Genomic DNA, 21,613 nt, shown 5'->3' with positions numbered 1-21,613 from the left:
TGTAGACAGATTATGGAAAGATGTAGGAGCAACAGGGTGGTAGTGATGGGAGATTTTAATTTTCCCAACATTGACTGGGATTCACTTAGTTTTAGGGGTTTAGATGGAGCAGAATTTGTAAGGAGCATCCAGGAGGGTTTTATAGAGCAGTATGTAAATAGTCCAACTCGAAGGGGCCATACTGGACCTGGTGTTGGGGAATGAGCCCAGCCAGGTGGTTAAAGTTTCAGTAGGGCATTACTTTGGGAATAGTGATCACAATTCCGTAAGTTTTAAAATACTCATGGACAAAGACGAGAGTGGTCCTAAAGGAAGAGTGCTAAATTGGGGAAAGGCCAACTATAGCAAAATTTGGCAGGAGCTGAGGAATGTGGATTGGGAGCAGCTGTTTGAGGGTAAATCCACATTTGATATGTGGGAGGCTTTTGAAGAGAGGTTGCTTAGAGTGCATGACAGACATGTCCCTGTGAAAATGGGGGATAGAAAGGGCAAGATTAGTGAACCATGGTTGACAGGCGAAATTGTGAGACGAGCAAAGAGGAAAAAGGAAGCATACATAAGGTCTAGGCGACTGAAAACAGACGAAGATTTGGAAGAATATCGGGAATTAAGAGGACCAGTCTGAAATGAGGAATTAAGAGGGCTAAAAGCGGTCATGAAATATCTTTAGCAAACAGGGTTAAGGAAAATCCCAAAGCCTTTTATTCGTACATAAGGAGCTAGAGAGTAATTAGAGAAAGGGTTGGCCCATTCAAGGACAAAGGAGGGAAGTTATGTGAGGAGTCAGAGAAAATGAGTGAGATTCTTAATGAGTACTTTGGGTCGGTATTCACAGAGGAGAGGGACATGATGGATGTTGAGGTTAGGGAAAGATGTTTGATTACTCTAGGTCAAATCGGCATAAGGAGGGGGGAAGTGTTGGGTATTCTAAAAGTCATTAGGGTGGACAAGTCCCCAGGTCCGGATGGGATCTATCCCAGGTTACTGAGGGAAGCGAGAGAGGAAATAGCTGGGGCCTTAACCGATATCTTTGCAGCATCCTTGAGCACGGATGAGGTCCCGGAGGACTGGAGAATTGCTAATGTTGTCCCCTTGTTTAAGAAGGGTAGCAAGGATAATCCAGGTAATTGTAGACCAGTGAGCCTGACGTCAGTGGTGGGGAAGCTGCTGGAGAAGATACTGAGGGATAGGATCTATTTACATTTGGAAGAAAATGGGCTTATTAGTGATAGGCAGCATGGTTTTGTGCAGGGAAGGTCATGTCTTACCAACATGATAGATTTCTTTGAGGAAGTGTCAAAGTTGATAGATGAGGTAAGGGCTGTGGATGTCATATACATGGACTTCAGTAAGGCGTTTGATAAGGTTCCCCATGGTAGGCTGATGGAGAAAGTGAAGTTGCGTGGAGTCCAGGGTGTACTAGGTAGATGGATAGAGAACTGGCTGGGCAACAGGAGACAGAGTTGTAGTGGAAGGGAGTTTCTCAAAATGGAGAACTGTGACCAGTGGTGTTCCACAGGGATCCGTGTTGGGACCACTGTTGTTTGTGATATACATAAATGATCTGGAAGAAGGTATAGATGGTCTGATCAGCAAGTTTGCAGATGACACTAAGATTGGTGGAGTAGCAGATAGTGAAGGGGACTGTCGGAGAATGCAGAATATAGATAGTTTGGAGAGATGGGTGGAGAAATGGCAGATGGAGTTCCATCCAGGCAAATGCGAGGTGATGAATTTTGGAAGATCCAATTCAAGAGCGAGCTATGTGGTAAATGGAAAAGCCCAGGGGAAAATTGATGCACAGAGAGATCTGGGTGTTCAGGTCCATTGTACCCTGAAGGTGGCAACGCAGGTTGATAGTGGTCAAGAAAGCATACGGCATGCATTCATTCATGGGACGAGGTATTGAGTACAAGAGTTGGCAGGTCATGTTGCAGTTGTATAGGACTTTGGTTCGACCACATTTGGAATACTATGTACAGTTCTGGTCGCCACATTACCAAAAGGATGTGGATGCTTTGGAGAGGGTGCAGAGGAGGTTCACCAGGATGTTGCCAGGTATGGAGGGTGCTAGCTATGAAGAGAGGTTGAGTAGATCAGTATTATTTACATTAGAAAGACAGAGGTTGAGGGGGGGGCCTGATTGAGGTCTACAAAATCATGAGAGGTATAGACAGGGTGGATAGGAAGAAGCTTTTTCCCAGAGTGGGGGTCTCAATTACTAGGGGGTCACGATTTGAAGGTGAGAGAGGAAAAGTTTAAGGGAGGTATGCGTGGAAAGTTCTTTACGCAGAGGATGGTGGGTGCCTGGAACGCATTGCCAGCGGAGATGGTAGAGGCGGGCACGATGGTGTCATTTAAGATGTATCTAGACAGATACATGAATGGGCAGGGAACAGAGGGATACAGATCCTTGGAAAGTAGGCGACAGGTTTTGTTAGAGGATCTGGATCGGTGCAGGCTTCGAGGGCCAAAGGGCCTGTTCCTGTGCTGTAATTTTCTTTGTTCTTTGTTCTGACTCCAGCATCGGTAGTTCTTACTATCTCTAAGCTTTGATTAGATGTGTTTTTTTACTAACCTAATTGAATATGGAGCAAATGCTGCAGCAACTTGATTGTAATATTTAAAGTAGCAGTATCTGCTTATCATCTCCTTAACTTTGAGATGGTGAAGCTGCTTCCCCAGAGCACCACACCCACAAACCTCCACTCCCTCCACCACTGAGACCCAGTAGCAGCAGTGTGTACTATCTACAAGATGCATTGCAGAAATTCACCAAAGCTCCTTAGACAGCACCTTCCAACCCCATGACATTTACAATCGGAGTCCTTTTTGCAGAATTATTTTCATTTATGATGCAGAGAATTTTAGGATTAGGAGTACACGTTCTATAAGAAATACTGACTTTGTACTGTATCAGAGTGAACTTTTGAATGAACAGATCAAGGGGGAGGTGAGGGCCTAATGGTATTATCACTAGACTATTAGTCTGGAGACCCAGACCAAGTTTCTGGGAACATGGGTTCAAATCCTGCCATCGCAGATGGAATTTGAATTCAATAAAAATCTGGAATTAAAAGTCTACTGATGACCATGAAACCATTATCCTTTGTCAGGAAAATCCCATCAAGTTCAATAATGTCCTTTATAGGGAGGAAACTGCCATTCCTACCTGAATAAAAATCAAAAGAACTGTGGATGCTGTAAATCAGGAACAAAAACAAAGTTGCTGGAAAAGCTCAGCAGGTCTGGCAGCATCTGTGGAGGAGAAAACAGAGTTAACGTTTCGGGTCCGGTGACCCTTCCTCAGAACCGATGGTGGCTGGGAAATCGTCAGTTTATATGCAGAAAATAGGGAGGTGGGTGGGGTAGGGAGTAAACGATAGGATAGAGCCCAAAGAGAGAGAAAGACAGCTGGACAGATAAAGGAGTTGCTAACGATCGGGCTGGGAGGGTGAATAGTTGTTAATGGGGACTGTTAGTGACTAACAATAGGGGGTGTGTAGTGGCAGGCTATGTGGTAACAAGGCCTGGTGTGTGGGGTGGGGGGTTGGGACATGGAAGAGTTTAGGCCCTAAAATGATTGAACTCAATATGGAGTCCGGAGGGCTGTAGGATCCCCAAGTGGAAAATGAGGTGTTATTCCTCCAGCTTGCGCTGGGCTTCACTGGAACACTGTAGCAAGCCGGAGACAGAGATGTTGGCCAGGGAGCAAGGTGGTGCATTGAAGTGGCAGGCATCAGGTAGTTCAGGGTCTTTTTTGCAAGCAGAACGTAGATGTTCTGCGAAGCAGTTGCCAAGTCTATGCTTCGTTTCCCCAGTGTAGAGGAGACCATGTTGTGAGCAGCGAATGCAGTAGACTAGATTCTTGGAAGTGCAGGTGAAGTGTTGCTTCACCTGGAAGGTATGTTTGGGCTCTTGGATACTGGGGTCAGACGATCATCAGACGCCATTTCTGCCACCTCCAGCAAGATAGCACCACCAGACACATATTCCCCTCCCCTCCCTTGTCCGCTTTCCGCAGGGACCGTTCCCTCCGGGACACCCTGGTCCATACTTCCTTCACCCCCAACACCTCCCCTGTAACCGGTGAAGGTGCAACACCTGCGCATTTATCTCCTCCCTCCCCAGTATCCAAGGGCCCAAACATACCTTCAGGTGAAGCAACACTTCACCTGCACTTCCAAGAATCTAGTCTGCTGCATTCGCTGCTCACAACGTGGTCTCCTCTACACTGGGGAAACGAAGCATAGGCTTGGCAACCGCTTCGCAGAACATCTACGTTCTGCTCGCAAAAAAGATCCTGAACTACCTGTTGCCTGCCACTTCAATGCACCACCTTGCTCCCTGGCCAACATCTCTGTCTCCGGCTTGCTACAGTATTCCAGTGAAGCCCAGCGCAAGCTGGAGGAACAACACCTCATTTTCCACTTGGGGACCCTACAGCCCTCTGGACTCAATATTGAGTTCAATAATTTTAGGGCCTAAACTCTCCCATGTCCCAGCCCCCCACCCCACACACCAGGCCTTGTTACCACAAAGCCTGCCATTACACACCCCCCGTTGTTAGTCACTAACAGTCCCCATTAACAACTATTCACTCTCCCAGCCCGATCGTTAGCAACTCCTTTGTCTGTCCAACTGTCTTTCTCTACCTTTGGGCTCTATCCTATCGTTTACTCCCTACCCCATCCACCTCCCTATTTTCTGCATATAAACTGACGTTTTCCCAGCCACCATCAGTTCTGAGGAAGGGTCACCGGACCCGAAACTTTAAATTTGTTTTCTCCTCCACAGATGCTGCCAGACCTGCTGAGCTTTTCCAGCAACTTTGTTTTTGTGCCATTCCTACCTGGTCTGGCTGACATGTGACTCCAGACTGAAAGCCATATGGCTGACTCTCAACTGCCTGATGGGCAATGAATGTTGGCCAAGTCAGCAACATCCATGTTTTGTGAATAATTTTTTTAAAAATTCAGTCATTAAGAAAATTAGACAGTGAATGTTGCATATGTATTAAGAGATGCATTGCATTTGAACTTCCATGACATTGTATCTCTTCCATAATTGATTAAATTCATATGATCAATTGTAAAATAACAATTCACTAGAAGCTGTAAAACTGAAACTGCATATATACTATTTCTTAATGTCACTGTACTTTTTTTCATATTTGCCCTTTTTTTGGAATAAATCATTTTCATCTCAAATATTTAGTTCAAGACACTATTTACATAAAATATTTTGTATTCCTGATTTGGGATCTCGATTTTCAGCATTTGCAATAGGTGTATCAGACTGAAAAGGGAGGTTTGTTGAAATACTTTTCAGGATTCTTCCATTTGAGAGGTGGCGAAGAACTTCAAAGGTGTGGAGCATCCAAAGAAGCAAAAACAAAGACTGAGACATAAACTGTTGAGGGTTTGGAGAAAGAATAGAGGAAAATGAGAACTTTAAAGATGTTGTTTCTGTTCCACTATCCTTCAGGTTTGGAGTACATCAGGAACACTCTGATTCTCCAGCCTTACCAACCTTTGATTGTGCTGTTGCCATTCGCTGGGGGATTTAGTCCAACCTTGAATGCTGCGTGTAGACTGTTGGCACGGACGGGAGTAGCATTAATTGCAGCTGCTGGGAATTACAAGGATGACGCTTGCTTGTATTCCCCTGCTTCTGAACCAGAGGTGTGTTTCGTCCATTCTTCTTATTAGTTCTTTCGGGGAAGGTAAACCATACTGTCTTTCACAATACCTATCTGCTGTATTCCAGCATTTAAAGGTCCAGCCAGTTACTTTGACACTTACTGTCAAACCATAAGTACATCAGATAAGTGCCATGTTAAGATGCTGGCAGGGAAAGGTGCCAGATGGGTAAAGGGTAGTAAGTAGGGTACCAGATGAATGGGAAGGGGGTGGGGTGAAGTCGGGGGGCAGTTAGGGTGTCAGTTAAGTTGGGTGCCAGCTGGGTAGGATGCCAGTGTTCTAGGTGAGTAGGGTATCAGCTAGATAGGCAGTAGGTGCAAGGGATAGGATGTCAGTTGTTAGCTGTGGCATAGGTGGGGATGTCCAGGTTTGGAGTGGTAGGGAGGTGAAGTGCTGGCTGGGGGAGGGTGGGTGGGTAAAGTGTGGAGCAGGGAAAGCATGTGGATGGAAGGTGTCTGGCTTGGAGCAGGGAAAGGGGGGGTGTCTGATCCAGTGTGGGAGAGGGGTGGTCAGGTGCCAAATGGGGTTGAGGGGATGAATCAGGTCAGGGTCTGGGAGGTGTATGGGATCTGGTAGAGATGTGAGGTAAGCATGGGGTCTGCTAGTCATGAGGTACGCTCCTTGGTTTAATATGCTGACTTTTCCTGAGTAATTAATCTAGTTTATTTACTTAATTACTTCCATTGGAACCCTCCCAATTTTCTGATTTTAAATTGATACTTTCAGAGGGTTCCAGGCATAAGCTAATTGCTCAGCAGAATCTCCAATCTCTCAGGAAAATCCCTTAGAGTGTGCAGGGTTCCTATGCACAACATCCACCTATGTTGGAAAAACAACTGTCAGGGCATTGCAAAAGCTGGGCCGTTGTGGTTGGAGGGCTAGTGTGACACTTGGAAATAATCAAATTGATAGATGGCTCATGACAGACATGCTGTCCTGCTTCTCCTGGTGGCTAGTTGAGTGGTCAGGAAGAGCATGCAGACAGGAGGCCTTGCACCCTGAGCAGAAATTCCAAGAGACGTTGAGGTGAGGATCAGAGTAAGGTATGATTCGAAACCCATGCCAGTTAGGTCAGTTCAGGTTGATTTTTGTTTGATATGGCTCGTTCATCATTCCAGATAAAGGATGTATGTATCACATCAGAGTAACCTAATAGGAGGGAAAAACCAAAACAAGGGGTCAAAAGTAAATTGTAAAGATCTGTTAATCAGCTTGTTTTTTTCACATTCTACATGAAACTTTCAGGTAATTACCGTTGGTGCCACAAACTATAATGACCAGCCAACCACCACTGGTAACATGGGAACTAATTTTGGTCGTTGTGTTGACCTTTTTGCCCCTGGCGATGACATCATTAGTGCTTCCAGTGACTGTGTGACCTGTTTCACCTCCAAGAGTGGAACATCACAGGCGGCAGCTCATGTGACAGGTACAGAGTGCTATCAATGATATTTAGTAACACCAGCAGGGGGCTTAGTCTAAGGGCATAAACAGTCAGTGCTTAAACGATTGGTGCAGCATTTTAAGTCATGGGATCAGTTCCCAGTGTCTAAGGGAATTGTTAACTTTAGTTGTTGCAGAGTTACTGGAGATTGCTGTGTTTAAACAGTGAGGGAAATTTCACATTGCCACCTCATTATTCAGCATCTCCTCTGAATACTATTTCTTAAGCATAGTGTTGCTTTTTCGAGTGGGGCAGTTACTTTGAGTATTGCTGAGAAATTACTGGAGTTGAACAAGCTGTATATGGGAATCATTCCACCATCCTGGTGGTGTCACTTCTCTGAGCTTGGTGTTATTAGTGATAAGATTCCAGTTTAAAGTATCAGCTTGTGATTGGATAAAAGCTGGTATCGGCAATGTTTTAGTCTAATTCTTTATAAACCCCTTTTTTTTGTGGTGACATTTATGACTAAGATGGCAAGGAAGTTTTCCAGTCAAAGGGTTGTAAATTCTTGGAATTTTCTGTCCCCAGAGAGCGGTAAATGCTCAGTCGTAAGTGTTTTCAGGACAGGCTTTGATAGATTTGAGGGAATGAAGGGACGTTGGGAGAGTGCAGGAGGGTGGAGTTGAGATAGAAATACAACCATCACTGCTGATTAAAGCTTGAAGGTGCAAATGGCTTCTCCTACTTCAATTTCCTGGAACATGTGTATTTTTGTAACACTATCCCTAACAGCCTTAAATCTGCTACTTCTCTGAAATGAGCTCTCTGTTCTAAGCTTCAGGGAAGTTAAACTCCCCGTTTAAAAACATTCTGCTTTTACTATATGGTACACAACTAAGACCATTCAAACACAGCAATGTTTTCTTTTGTATAAATCAAAGGACAGATCATCATTTTAGTGTCTCAACATTCTATTTGAGATTGCATTTTAACTTGTTTCATCCTTGACAGGCGTTGCAGCAATGTTAATGAATGCTGACCCCAATATAACTGTGTCTGAATTACGCCAGAGACTAATTCATTATTCAACAAAGAATGCAATCAATGATGTGTGGTTTCCAGAGGAACAACGACTCCTCACACCCAACAGAATTGCACGATTGGCTTCTCCTGAGCTAACAGGTAAGGGATTCAATACGAGTAAGTCAGTCATGATATTCCCAAATGTAATCTATCCCAGATAGCATTACAGTTTGATTTCTAAACAAAAAAAACCTGAAAGGCATTAGTGCAGATATTCTGGTATTGAGGTTTGTTTATGCTCAAAGTGCAGACCCTGTGGATACGGTAGATAGATGGTACAGAGAAACAGGAATAGACATATCACAAACCAGTCTAAACATTTATTCCTTTATCGCTCAATATGCTAACATTTAGCTGTAGATCATTTGAAAAATGATTAAATTGTGTTTTGTTGAGGTGTAGGAAGAAATACATGTCAGAAATACACTTAAAAGTCTTGTCTTACCATATTTTGGGTCCCTGACACTCAAAGTGCACAGTAATCATGGTTATGGTGCTTGACTTACAATCCTGAAATGAAGAATTCAAATTCTACTGGATCTGTAGACTGGCACCAAAAATGGGGTTTGAGCTATTCTTACCAGTGATTAGTGTTTTGTTGTGTATAACTCTACAGCAGGGCATATATCCACTTGAATTTACATATGTGTAGTTTTCCTCATGGGAACCTGCGCTCTTAACACTGAAATTTCCCAGGAAATTCAGGGTCTTCGCGTATAGTAGGTATCATCCCTTCAGTCAACACTTCTCGGCCACACCAAAATCATCATAGTGGAAGGGAAAATCTAGTGAGGTCGTTATGGTTCCATCATTTTTTCCACAGGCGATCAGCTGCTCTGCCGGACAGTATGGTCGAAGAGGTCAGGGCTTGCACACTCAGCTAAAGCTGTAGTGCTTTGCAGTGAGAATGAGGAAATGTTCAGCTGCTCAAGTTTTTCGAAGAACGGTAAAAGGAGGGGTGAACATGTACAGGTAAGAGATGAAGCATCTAATGGTATAAACTCTATTTCAAAATCTCCATTAAACTGGAACAAAAGAGGGAAGGATGGTTATTTTTAAAAGCTCATCAAGAAATGGAGGACAGAGATGGACTATTGGAATACAACTAGAATACCATATTCGTAACAAGACAAAGATTTGCTTAAAGACAGGCATTATCAAAAATTTATAAGGGAGAATCAAAATGTATTGTTGGGAGGATGGGGTAAGAAACTTAGACAAGAAATGCTTCTTTATCTGTATATTTAATCATCAAAATGTCTATTGAAAAATAACAAATGCCTGCTCTTACAGATTCAGAGATGGGGTCTTTTGTACTTTGGAGTTTGCAGCAAAGAGTTTTTTTTAATCGAGCGGAAGGACAGTACATTTTACATTCCAGCTTCCACTCCCAATTTGCCAATCCTCATGAGTTAGACTACAACATGGTAATTTCCATACTATCTGGTGGGGAAAAAAATCCATCAGGAGAGAGATATGGATGGAAATTCTCTGCAGATAAAAATTCATTTACTCATAATTTCCCTTGTGGCTTCTCTTGTTTTAATTAATACCATATTACATAATCTTAGAGCAACTAAAATATCTTCTCTGAAAATAGAATTTGCTGTTTTATTTGGAGGAGATGCTTACAATCGTACAATAGATTTAAGACTAGAAGTACAAAATGAAATTGGCGATAAAGTCTTGTTATGCAAGCACCTTTGTGTTTGTGTTACCTAGAGCTGAAGGATATCTACTGTGGGTTTTATAAAGGCATGATCACTTTTTATGCTGCCCCTCATAACTCACACTTTCCTCCATTTCGTTAAATTGAAAAATAAAATTTTTTTGCAATACCTGCAATAGCACTTATAACATTGTCCTCGTCATTACATTTTTAAAACTCTAACTCTGTCTTTACTATTTGGAACCTAGGAAACCCAGGGGATGAGGAAATGTATAGCTCATAATGCCTTTGGCAGTCAAGGAGTTTACGCAATCGCTAGGTGCTGCATCTGGCCAAGAGCTGAATGTCTTGTTAATACCAGTTCTGTAGCTGATGGCGCTATACAAATGGCAGGCTGCCTACATAAGGACTATGTCCTCACTGGTAAGTGATGCTTCCAGACTGTTTTAATAGGCTTGGGTTGTCTGATAATGAAGTGGCAGATGGAATTCAACCCAGAAAAGTGTGAAGTGATTCATGTTGGAAGGTCGAATTTGAATGCAGAATATAGGGTTAATGGTAGGATTCTTGGCAGTGTGGAGGAACAGAGGGATCTTGGGGTCCACGTCCATAGATCCCTCAAAGTTATGACCCAAGTTGATAGGGTTGTAAAGAAGGCATATGGTGTGTTGGTTTTCATTGGCAGGGGAATTGAGTTTAAAAGCCGTGAGGTTATGCTGCAGCTCTATAAAACTCTGGTTAGCCTACACTTGGAATATTGTGTTCAGTTCTGGTCACCTCATTATAGGAAAGATTTGGAAGCTTTAGAGAGGATGCAGAGGAGCCTGGACTGGATGGCAGGTCTTATGAGGAAAGGTTAAGGGAGCTAGGGCTTTTTTCATTGGAGTGAAGAAGGATGAGAGGTGACTTGATAGAGGTTTACAAGATGATGAGAGGCATAGATAGAGTGGATAGAGATTTTTTTCCCCAGGGCAGGAATGACTATTACAAGGGGGCATAATTTTAAGGTGATTGGAGGAAGGTATAAAGGAGATGTCAGAGGTAGGTTCTTCACACAGAGAGTGGTGGGCATGTGGAATGCGCTGCCGGCAGCGGTAGTGGAGTCAGATACTTTACAGCCTTTTAAAGCGACTCTCGGATAGGCACATGGAGGATAGTAAAATGTAGGGTATGCAGGATTGATTGATCTTAATAGGATAATAGGTCAGCACAACATCGTGGGACGAAGGGCCTGTATTGTGCTGTACTGTTCTATGTTCTATACAACTTCTCAGCCCTGCTCTTTGTGTTTCAGGCTGCAGCTCACACTCCCATACGAAGTATAGTGATACAGCAATACCTCAGACAAACCAGCAATGTACAGGACAAACTGGGATGACCTCACATGCTACGTGTTGCCAAGCACCAAGTCTCGAGTGTGAGGTGAAGGAACAGAGATCCACAGGCTTTCCAGAGGTGGTGAAGTTATGTTCTAAACACTGGCTGGATTAATTTTTAAAATGTAGCATCATTTTAATGACTGAGAGAGAAATGGGAAAACCTTAAAGTTTCCAAATATAGACATTTAAAATTAATTTAGCTGAAGGAAAGCCGCAGCTTGGACATGAAAGTTAAATTTCTACATTTGCATAGTAACAATAAATCTTCACTAATTTTTTAAACATGGCCAGGTCCATTTATGAAGAAAACTGGAGGACTACCAGGCACATAACTAAGCCCTTACTTTCACATTCAAACACTTACCTCTGATTCTTTTACATATAGTTATAGTATTCTATGTTTGTCATGTTCCAATATTTAGGTTGCATTTAGGCAGACTTATCAATTACCATGCAAAGTATCATATTAGATTCCAGTGTCATATCCCAAACCTACTGGTGTTTTGTCTTTTAAAAATATAGCAGAAGTTTTTAATTATGATTGTAAAGGATAAAATTGTACATCTTGGTCTTGGATTTCTGTCTGAGATTTGCACCTACCACACACCTCCTGTAAAATATTGGCTGTTTACTTAAATGCACTTTTTTGTGTTGTTACTAAATCTCCATGATGTCAGTTTACCTCAATTTTCTATAGACTTGTATCTCTGACATCTTCTAAACAAAGTCTAATGTGTGCTATTCTATCCCTTTGGCCTGTCTGAGTAGCAAAGGATGGCACAGGAAGGGTAAACTCATAAGTAACATTATGATGGACAGCAAGAGCTTCTTTAAATGCATAAAAAGGAAGAAATGGTACAGAAGTTGAATAAATACTTTGCATCAGCCTTCAAATTAAAAGAAATTACTAAATATTCAATGACAAAAGGACAGGAAATAAATATGATAACTCGCTCACTGGAGAAATGCCAGGGAAACTAATGGGGCTAAAGGTCAATAAGTCCCCCAGACCAGATGAGATGCATCATACAAAATTAAAGGAAGTGGGTGCACTAGTAGTAATCCTCCAGGCATTCTTAGATTCTGGAAAAATTTGAGGATTGGAAAAGCACTGTAATATCTTTTTTATTTAAAAAGGGAAGAAGACAGGAGTAACTGTAGGCCAGTTAGTATAATATCTGTTATTGGGAAACTGTTAGAGACCATTATGCTGAATAAAGCAGCAGAGCATTTAGCAATACATAGTATGATCAAGCAGAGCTGGCACGGTGTCATGTCTGAGAAATTTATTAAAATTCTTCTGAGGAGGTATTAAGCAGTATAGATGAAGGGGAAGCAATGGACATAATATTAGGATTTTCAGAAGGTGGTTGATGACTTAAGAGCCCCATAGTGTTGGAAGTAGAATGTTAACATGGATATAGGATTGGCTAACTAACAGAAGGCAAAGTTGGGACAAGGGGAGCATTTATAGGCTGACAACCTGTAACTAATTGTGTACGACAAGGATCAGTGCTGGGGCCATAACAATTTACAATATATATTAATGGCTTGGATGAGGAAAGCGAATGTACTATAGCCAAGTGTGTACTATAGCCATGAATGACACCAAAAACAGGTGGAAAAGCAAGTGGTGAGATGACAGAGTCCGTAAAGGGAATATAGACAGGTTAAATGAGTGGACAAAAACTTGGCAGATGGAATATACAGTTGGGGAAATGGGATTATGTCTTTTGGCAGTAAGAATAGAAGAACTGAATATTATTTAATTGTAAAAGGACTATAGAAAGCTGTAGTTCAGACATGGGAGTCCTCATCCATGAATCTAAAAAAGTAGCATATAAATTTAGCAGGTAATAGGAAAGACATATAAAATGTTGGCCTTTATCTTTAAAGGGAATGTAATATTAAAGTAGGGACATTTGCTAAAACTATACAAGGCACTAGTCAGACCCTTATTGAAGGAAAGAGATAGTGGCATTAGAGCAGACCAGAGAAAGTCCATTAGGCTGATGGTAGGTTGGTGGGGTCTGTCTTATGAGGAGAGGTTGAGTAGATTGGGCCTGTACTCATTGGAGTTGGAAGATTTGACAGGATAGGTGCAGAAAGTTTCTTTCTCCTTGGGGGAAGAGTCTAGGCCCAGCAGGCATAATCTCAGAATAAGGGATTACACATTTAAAACAGATGAGAAGGAATTTCTTCTCTTCAGGAGTAGTAAATCGATGTTGAGGCTGGGTCGTTGAGTACATTCAAGACCGAGTGATTTTTCTTTTATGTCAGTAAGGGAATCAGGGAGTTATGGGGGAAAAGGCTGTAAAGTGAAGTTGAGGATTAACCATGAACTCAAAAAAGCAAAAGCATACTTCAGTGTGCTGTCTCTGCTTCTCTGTCTTCTGGTCTTAAATTGTCTTATAACTGTTTTTTTATTTGGTTAGCAAACGGAGACGGGTATATTAGCAGCAAGAAAGAAGTTTGATCAGTTAGCTGGATGGTTGGTTTACAAAGCAGTGTGAAACTAACAGTGTGGGTTCAATTCTCATTACTGGCTTAGGTTACCATGAAGGACTGTCCTTTTCAATCTCTCCCCTCACCTGAGGTGTGGTAGCCCTGAGGTTAAATCACCACCAGTCATATCTCTCTCTCTCTCTCTCTAATGAGAAAGCAGCCCTATAGTCTGGTAAGGGTGAGGTTAACTGATCACTGATACTGCTAAAGTGAAATCCAATTTTTGGGCAGCAAAGTTTTTTTTAAATCAACCATCAGTAAACCAAACATTACTTTTACCTGTACTGTCTCTGAGTGTTCTCCACCATTCTTTGGTGAATATCAGACATTATGATCACCAGATATCCTTGCCCAGAATAAGACTTAATTTAATGTTAGTTCTGTACTAAGAATGCTGTCACTGGTAAGATGCCTAAAACATTTTGCAAAAGATTCTTCTGACCATCACAAAAAAGATACTTGCTGATTCAATCAACTGGAAAGCTGTAGGAGTACCTAATCTATGCAAAAAACATTGCAAACATTTGGTGCAGTGATCACAGTTCTAATGTGAATGGTTAAGTCTGGGTGTAAGAATCACAGAACTCCTACAGTGCAGATAGAGGCCATTCAGCCCATCAAGTCCACACCAACCTGGACCTCATATCCCTGTAACCCCACACTTACCATGGCTAACCCACCTATTCCTGGATACTATGGGCAATTTAGCATAGCCAGTCCACCTAATCTGCACATCTTTGGACCATGGGAGGAAACTGGAGCAAACCCACACATACACAGAGGATGTGCAAACACCACAGTCGCCCAAGGCTGGAATTGAACCCAGGTCATTGGTGCTGTGAGGCAACAATGCTAACCACTGAGCTACCGTGCCACACTAGGGTGATAGCTTTTAAGAAACTGAAGTTAAACTACATTAGCAGTGTAACATTTTGCAAAAGAGTTCCTATCATTTTCTTTAAATAATGTCTTGTGATCTTTTGGGAAAGGATATCTCAATTGTAATGGCATCGTTCGCAGCAATCCTATTGTTTCTTTAGACCTAGATTCTAATAGTATGTAGGAACATGTTTTGCTTTGAAGTCTTTGTTTGAATTGACAAAGTACCAACAGGCTATCCTGTGATTTTGACAATTCAGATCTTTTTGTAAAGAAAAGTGAGTTGCAACCCAGTGAGGCTTGGCTTAGCTAAATATTGTTTTCAGTAGCTGATCAGGAATACGACACTACACCCATGGCAGTTGATATCCATTGTCCAGATTGATTGGAGTGGAATTATTTTATTTTATTTTATTTTTTGCTAACTAGTTGCTTTAAATTCCCAGGTGATGGTATCATGCGATGAAGGCTGGACACTGACTGGGTGCAATGCATATTCCCATGGCTCTCACACTCATGGAGCGTACGCTGTGGACAGCACCTGTATAGTAACCTGTTCAGGAAAAGGGAAAGGTGCTGCAGCTATCGCCATTTGCTGCCGCAAACGAAGAAGAGAATTGAAGCATGACACCCACCTTAATTATAAGTAACATTCCCAGCTGTCCCTTCCTCACATTTTCCTTCCTCCTTTCCTGCAGGCACAAACCCTTGCTGAGATGCCATTCACTGTCCTGAGAAAGGGCAGCCCTCTATTACTTTGCTCAAGTAACCAATCTTGCTACTTGTTAGATTAGGTGGCAAGTGTTGGTGAGCTCTCTATGTGGACAGTTGAGTTTAATCTTAACCTGTTTTTGACATTTATATACTGCATAGTATCATTCAATGAATAACAATCGAATGTAAGAAACTAACCACTCTCCATCCAACACCCTTACCCCCTGCCTCACTCACTCTGTAGAAAGCCACAATGTTAGAAGACAATCTGTTTGATTCAACTTTTAGTTTGGGCACTTTTTTTTTGTTCAATGCTCCGAAAACATGACTGCCTGGAAATCACTTTGTAAAGAGAAAATGTGAATAGTGGTGTAATCTATGACAGGTCAGTAAGCATAGTGATCCTGCTCATCGTAATTATTTTTCAGAAGAGAAATGAACCTTCATACTTTGAACTTTAACGAATATTGAACTGAGGAAAATGCGGCGTGTCATTCCAGTACTTGAAGAATTTGTGAACCCACCATCCACCTTAACTGTGGGTGTAAAAATATTTTTTTTGTATCTATTTCCATTCAAAATCACCTACTGCAGCTAGCAGTACAAGATAATCTCTGCCTAAAGGGGTCGGATTAGAACAAGCATCACATATGGTGGTGTTTAGACTTTGAGAAATTAATGGAAGAACAGTGGAAGTGAAGAATGAAATTATTCTATAGTCTTAGCAATATCTTCTTGATTTGAATAATTATCAATTAAAATAATGGGTATTGGATAGGTAAAAGTAAGCTTTATATTGACAATTTTCAGTTCGTATAAAGCATTATCAAAACTGTGGCAGTTTCCCTCATACTACCACTTGTAACAGTTTTAATTGAACTATTAAGTCTTAGTTGAGACTCTTAAGAAAGGTAGAGATGGGTAGTACAATGATTTTGCACCTCAAACTATTTGTAATGAAATGAAAAGAAGCGTGATTTCTGGTGAAACTTAGAAAAAGCAGAGTGATAGACAAGAGAATTTGATATTTTCCCATGTCATTGGAAGAATCAAGATTAGACACTGGAATGTTCTCAGTTTTTTTTAAACTGAGGTTTTAGTGAGCATTTCTGGTAGGGAAACAAAATACCAGAAATCTTTCACTCCACAACAGTGAAAACTCCAAATTCATTGCTTCTATTAAACTTTAATTTTTCAAGGATTTATTTCCCTCCTTAATTACAAATGATTATCCATTACTAAAGGAGCAAACCAACCATCTGCACGGAGAAATGTTTGGAAAAGGTACTTGTTGTTAGAATTTGACCATTTATACTATTTGAAGCACCCAGCACCACTGCAGTTGTGCATGATAGTGAGGTACTTCTAGGTTTCTTACTGCTCAGCCATTGGGTTATATGAAATATTACAGGTTTAGGAAGAGAGTATGAATGCCAATGTCATACTGTTTCCCTAGCTCAGCAAAGCCAAAGAACGCATCTGGACAAACAGCCTCACATCCAGATTTTAAATAACTATTATCACTCTCCAGGGTTGGGATTATGAGCAGAAAGATTCCAATTTTGATCCCTTGTCAGCCAATCTTAGCAAGAGTTGAAATTTGGACAGTGTAATTTGTTCCAGTGTCATTGGACAAAAGAGGAAAATACAACAGTGAGAAGTTCTTGTTGGAAGAACATCTAAGTGTTCTAAGATGTTTCGGCTGAGCATAATGAGCTGTGTGTTAAATTACTCTGTTCACTGTATATTCATGCAGGAAAAACAGCAGCTGGGAGAACATAGCGAAAGGTTATCAGCAATTCAGAACTGTATTCCACCTCAGCCTGGTTCATTGCAGAGAGATCAAATACACAGAGAAAAAAAAATCACCCTAAACCAACACCAGTGACTGCAAGTTTCTGGAATAGCTGCATGAGCAAAGGTTGTTTCTTTTTAAAAAAATTAGTTCATTCACAGGATCACATCACTGAGCATCAGAATATTCCATTGTTCCACCAGATTCCATTTGCTCTAAACATTTGTAAATACTTTTGAGGTTGTGTGATTACACTCTACATTTTTGTACTGATTTTTATATGCTTGACACATTTATTAATAAAAAAAATCTAAAATTCCTTTTTCGGTATACTGTTCTTCTTTTGCCTCAACACATTGGCATAGACCAAGGTGAACTGGAGCTCTTCAACTGTCAGCACTTCTTTGAAAAGAAAGGACATTATATGCATGTCGACAGTATTTAACATGGCAACTACACAATTTGCATTAGCCTTCAGTCTACTTCATTGATATGGCCAGGCCGTAGAGATGGCAACTAGGCAAAATGAATGAGAGAATAGTGTAATGCAAATAAACTTTCAAATCAAGTTATTTTAAGCTTTCGATAGTTTTTTAAACTTCCCTTTCTCTTCACATTCTACAAGCAAGTGATGTTAAGAAATGCAAGCTCGCCTTTAACTATTTGTGTCCTGCATAGACAACTGTATTCACTTCAAGCTCTGCCGATGTAGCAAGCATGCAGCATTTGAGGCATACGGGTCATGGAGTTAAATTATAACACAATATATCAAAACACTAGAATTCTTCTGTTTCTTTTTGAAGTATCATTATGGCAATTGGCCTATCTGCAACCATTTGAACTTTGGTCAGAGGGAAACGCCTGTTATACTTTTCCAAAGTTAGAAAAATGTTGCAGAGGAGAAATATCATCATCATAGAAAACAGAAACTAACAGAAAAGACATTCATTCATAGGCAGAGAGCCTTTCTTTGTAAACAAAAGGAATATTTTCAAGTCTTGCACTTTCTTATGAATTATCTGGGAACCTGTAGATCCCTGTTGCTTCCTCTGTGCAATGCCTCAGCCAGAGGTGATGTGGCAATGAATCAGCATTACTGTCACTAGATTTGCATCTAAAATAGGTGGGAAAATAAGTTGCAATGAAGATACTAGAAATTTACTTGTGGATAGGTGTAAGGGCTGCCCATATTTGAAAGACACAAAATGGCTGACTAGGGATAAACAAAATTAAAAAGCCTACTCCAGCATTTAGACTCAAAATGACAGACAAGTAATGGAAACAGAATTAAATACTTGCTTCGGCATTTAAGTGAAACACAGTGGAACAGGGGTTACTCCAAGGTCAAAGGGGGACCCTGCACGTACAGCCAGAGATAGTTTGATAAGAGACTGTTCAAGGATAGTCACCAATTCATTAAACTACGACAAGCGATTGATTCCAGCCTCCTTAATGAAAGGATTTTGTCCCATTTGTTGAACAGCGTCATTTTTAAAAAAAGTGTAAATCTCAGCCCCTAAGACAGTCAGCCTAACTGATCATGCAGCTGTGACAACAACAGCTGAAGTTATTTTGTAGTAATCAGTTGTTTCTTTGAAGTTATTTACAATATTAAGAAATAGGTTCTAGTTAAAGATTCTTCAGATAATCAAAGAGATGGATTTCAATGTAATTACATACACATACATAACCAAAATATAATAGAAGCATTAAGGGAAAACATTCAAACATAGATGTGAAAGTTAATTCATCTCGGTAAACTTAAATCACTCAAAAGACGCCCGGCACATCCTGTGCAAAACAAAGTGCTTGCAATTCATTAGCTAAAGAGTGCTAACAGTAGAAGTAGCTGTAAAACTTTACATGTAACTAACTTTATAATAGAAATTAATATTACAAATCTTATAGCTGTTAGTTAGAACCAACTGCCTTGTATTTTTTACGTATAATTAGGACAGTGGGAAAATATATGAGGAGTAACAGAATTTGATAGAGATAGCAAAGGAATACAAGGGGCAACCGAATTCAAGCTATCCTTAGAGATACGCAAGTCCGAAGGAGTATAACCAGTAACTTTGGAATGCAAACTAATAGGATGAATAGAAAGATCCCAAGGCCTGGAGATTGCAGTGTTATACATCATGAGAACCTGCGGCTGTTCATAGGAGTGCCCATCATTGATTAGATGTTTCACAGGACTGGACATACACAATGAACAGAAGGGCACAGTGGCCACGTTGTATGTGATTATTGCAACACAAAATGTACAAAAATGTTGTACCTCACTGTGAAAATCAGAGGGTCATTGATCTCTCTTCCGATCTGACCTGAAGATTAAGGGTACAACTGGGTTCTCACGTCGAGGCCAGATTCCGGGAAAATCTTTGCCCCTCTCCCTGCATGAACCAGTGATTGCTTCAATAAGAATAAAAACGTGTCTGAATCCTGCCTGCCTCCTGAGTCTTTGTCCCCAGTTGGAGGGTTTCGCTCCTACAATAGGTTAGATGAATAGACCAAAATTTGGCAGTTGAAATTTCATGTGGATGAGTGGGAGGTTAAGCATTTCGGTTGAAGAAAAAGCTACTTATTATCCAAGTGGACAGAAACTTCAGAAGGCTTCAGTGTACAGGGATCTAGGTGTCCTCACGTACATTTGCAGAAAGCAGATACAGAAGGCAAATGGAATTTTGGCATTTATTGCTAAAGAAATAAGGTATAAAGGTAGGGAAGTGTTGCTGTAACTGTACAAGACATTAGTGAGACTGCACCTGGTATACAACTTTTGGTTCCCTTATTTGAGGAGAGATGTTATTGCAAGAAGTTATTGCAGATGTTATTGGAGGCAGGTCAGAGGATGTTCAAAGAACATAGAACAGTACAGCACAGGAACAGGTCCTTTAGCCCAACATGTCTGCGTCAACAGATGATGCCGTTCTAAACTAAAAACCTTTTGCCTCTATGTTGTCTACTCCCTTCTTATCCATATATCGTTAAGATTCCTCTTAAACGTTATTATTATATTTCTACCTCCACCAACTCTTCTGACAGCGCATTCCAAGCACTTACCACCCTCTGTGTTAAAAAAAAACTTGCCCCTCACATCTCCTTTCAACTTACCGCATTCTACCTTAAAGCTATGTCCCCTAGCAAGTGACATTTCTACCCTGGGAAAATGACTCCGACGATCCATTATATTCATGCCTCTCAATTTTGTAAACTTCAATCAGATTGCACCTTATCCTTTCACGTTCAAGTGAAAACAAACCAAGTTTATCCAATCTTTCCTCATAGCTATTGCCTGGTGACCACTCCCATATCTACATCAACAAAGCTGTGTTAGAGAGGCTTGAGAGCATCCAGTTCCTAGGAGTGACGATATCCAACAATCTGCCGTGGTCCTCCCATGTAGTTGCAATGGTCAAGAGGGCAGAACAATGCCTCTTCTTCCTCAGATGGGTTAGGAAATTCAGCATGTCAATAAGGACTCTCACCAACTTTTACAGACATATCATAGAAAGCATTCTATCTGGGTGCATCATGGCTTGGTATGGCAACTGCTCTACCCAGTACCGTAAGAAACTACAGGGAATTGTGAACACAGCCCAGATCATCATGCAAGCCAACCTGCTGTCCATGGACTCCACCTACACTTCTCATTGCTACAGAAAGGCATCCAACATTATCAAAGACTTCTCCGATCCCAGCAATACTCTCCAACCTCTTCTATCAGGCAGAAGATACAGAAGTTTAAACACACGTACCAAGAGGTTCAAGAACAGCTTCTTCTTGCTGTTATTACACTGCTAAATGGATCTCTCTATAATTTCAAATCTAATGTTGATCTTGCTTTTGTGCACCTCCTGTGCAGTCATAACTCTGTATGCCTCGCTCTGTCTAAACACCCAATGATCTGTGTGCCCTTGTATGTTATGATCTGCCTGTACTGCACTCAAAACAAAACTTTGGCATTGTCCTTATGTACACGTCAACAATAAATCAAATCAAAACATCCTGGCACCCTTTCTGTACCCTCTTCAGAGCCTCCACATCTTTCTGGTAGTGTGGCAACCACAACTGTGTACAATATTCCAAATGGGGCCTAACTAAAGTTCTATACAGCTGCAACAACTGGTCAATTTTTATACTCTATGCCTTAATCAATTAAGGCAAGCATACCACATGACTTCTTGACCATCATATCCACTTGTGTTACCAATTTCAGGGAACTGTAGACTTGTATGCCTAGATCCCCTTGTATGTTGAGGCTGCTAAAGGTTCTGCCTTTTCCTTGTACTTCTCTCCTGCATTAGATCTCCCAAAATGCATCACCTCACATTTGTCTGGAATAAATTCTCTCTGCCATTTCTCTGCCCATGTCTCCAGCTTACCTATCTCCTGCCACCTCCTTTGGCAATCTTCTTCACTATCCGCAGGTCCACCAATCTGCAAACTTACTGATCAGGCCACCTACATTCTCCTCCAAATTGTTTACATATATTA

General features: G+C 41.1%; 1 protein-coding gene across 1 annotated transcript in view; it reads left to right on the top strand.

Annotated features, from left to right (window-relative positions):
* Positions 1-17,432, top strand: part of pcsk9 (proprotein convertase subtilisin/kexin type 9) — a 25,505-nt gene extending 8,073 nt beyond the window's left edge. The window contains exons 6-12 of the mRNA XM_048602455.1: positions 5,488-5,684; positions 6,948-7,131; positions 8,101-8,271; positions 8,996-9,144; positions 10,090-10,264; positions 11,136-11,296; positions 15,051-17,432. Of these exons, the coding sequence (XP_048458412.1) occupies positions 5,488-5,684; positions 6,948-7,131; positions 8,101-8,271; positions 8,996-9,144; positions 10,090-10,264; positions 11,136-11,296; positions 15,051-15,254 (1,241 nt within the window). The 3' untranslated portion in view covers positions 15,255-17,432. The remainder of the gene's footprint in view (positions 1-5,487; positions 5,685-6,947; positions 7,132-8,100; positions 8,272-8,995; positions 9,145-10,089; positions 10,265-11,135; positions 11,297-15,050) is intronic.
* The last annotated feature ends 4,181 nt before the right edge of the window (positions 17,433-21,613 follow it).

This window comes from Rhincodon typus, chromosome 10, assembly GCF_021869965.1.
Source record: "Rhincodon typus isolate 14 chromosome 10, sRhiTyp1.1, whole genome shotgun sequence".
In the NCBI taxonomy this organism is placed as follows: domain Eukaryota; kingdom Metazoa; phylum Chordata; class Chondrichthyes; order Orectolobiformes; family Rhincodontidae; genus Rhincodon; species Rhincodon typus.
The sequence above is the reverse complement of the archived record's forward strand: the minus strand, read 5'-3'. Positions and strand labels throughout refer to the sequence as shown.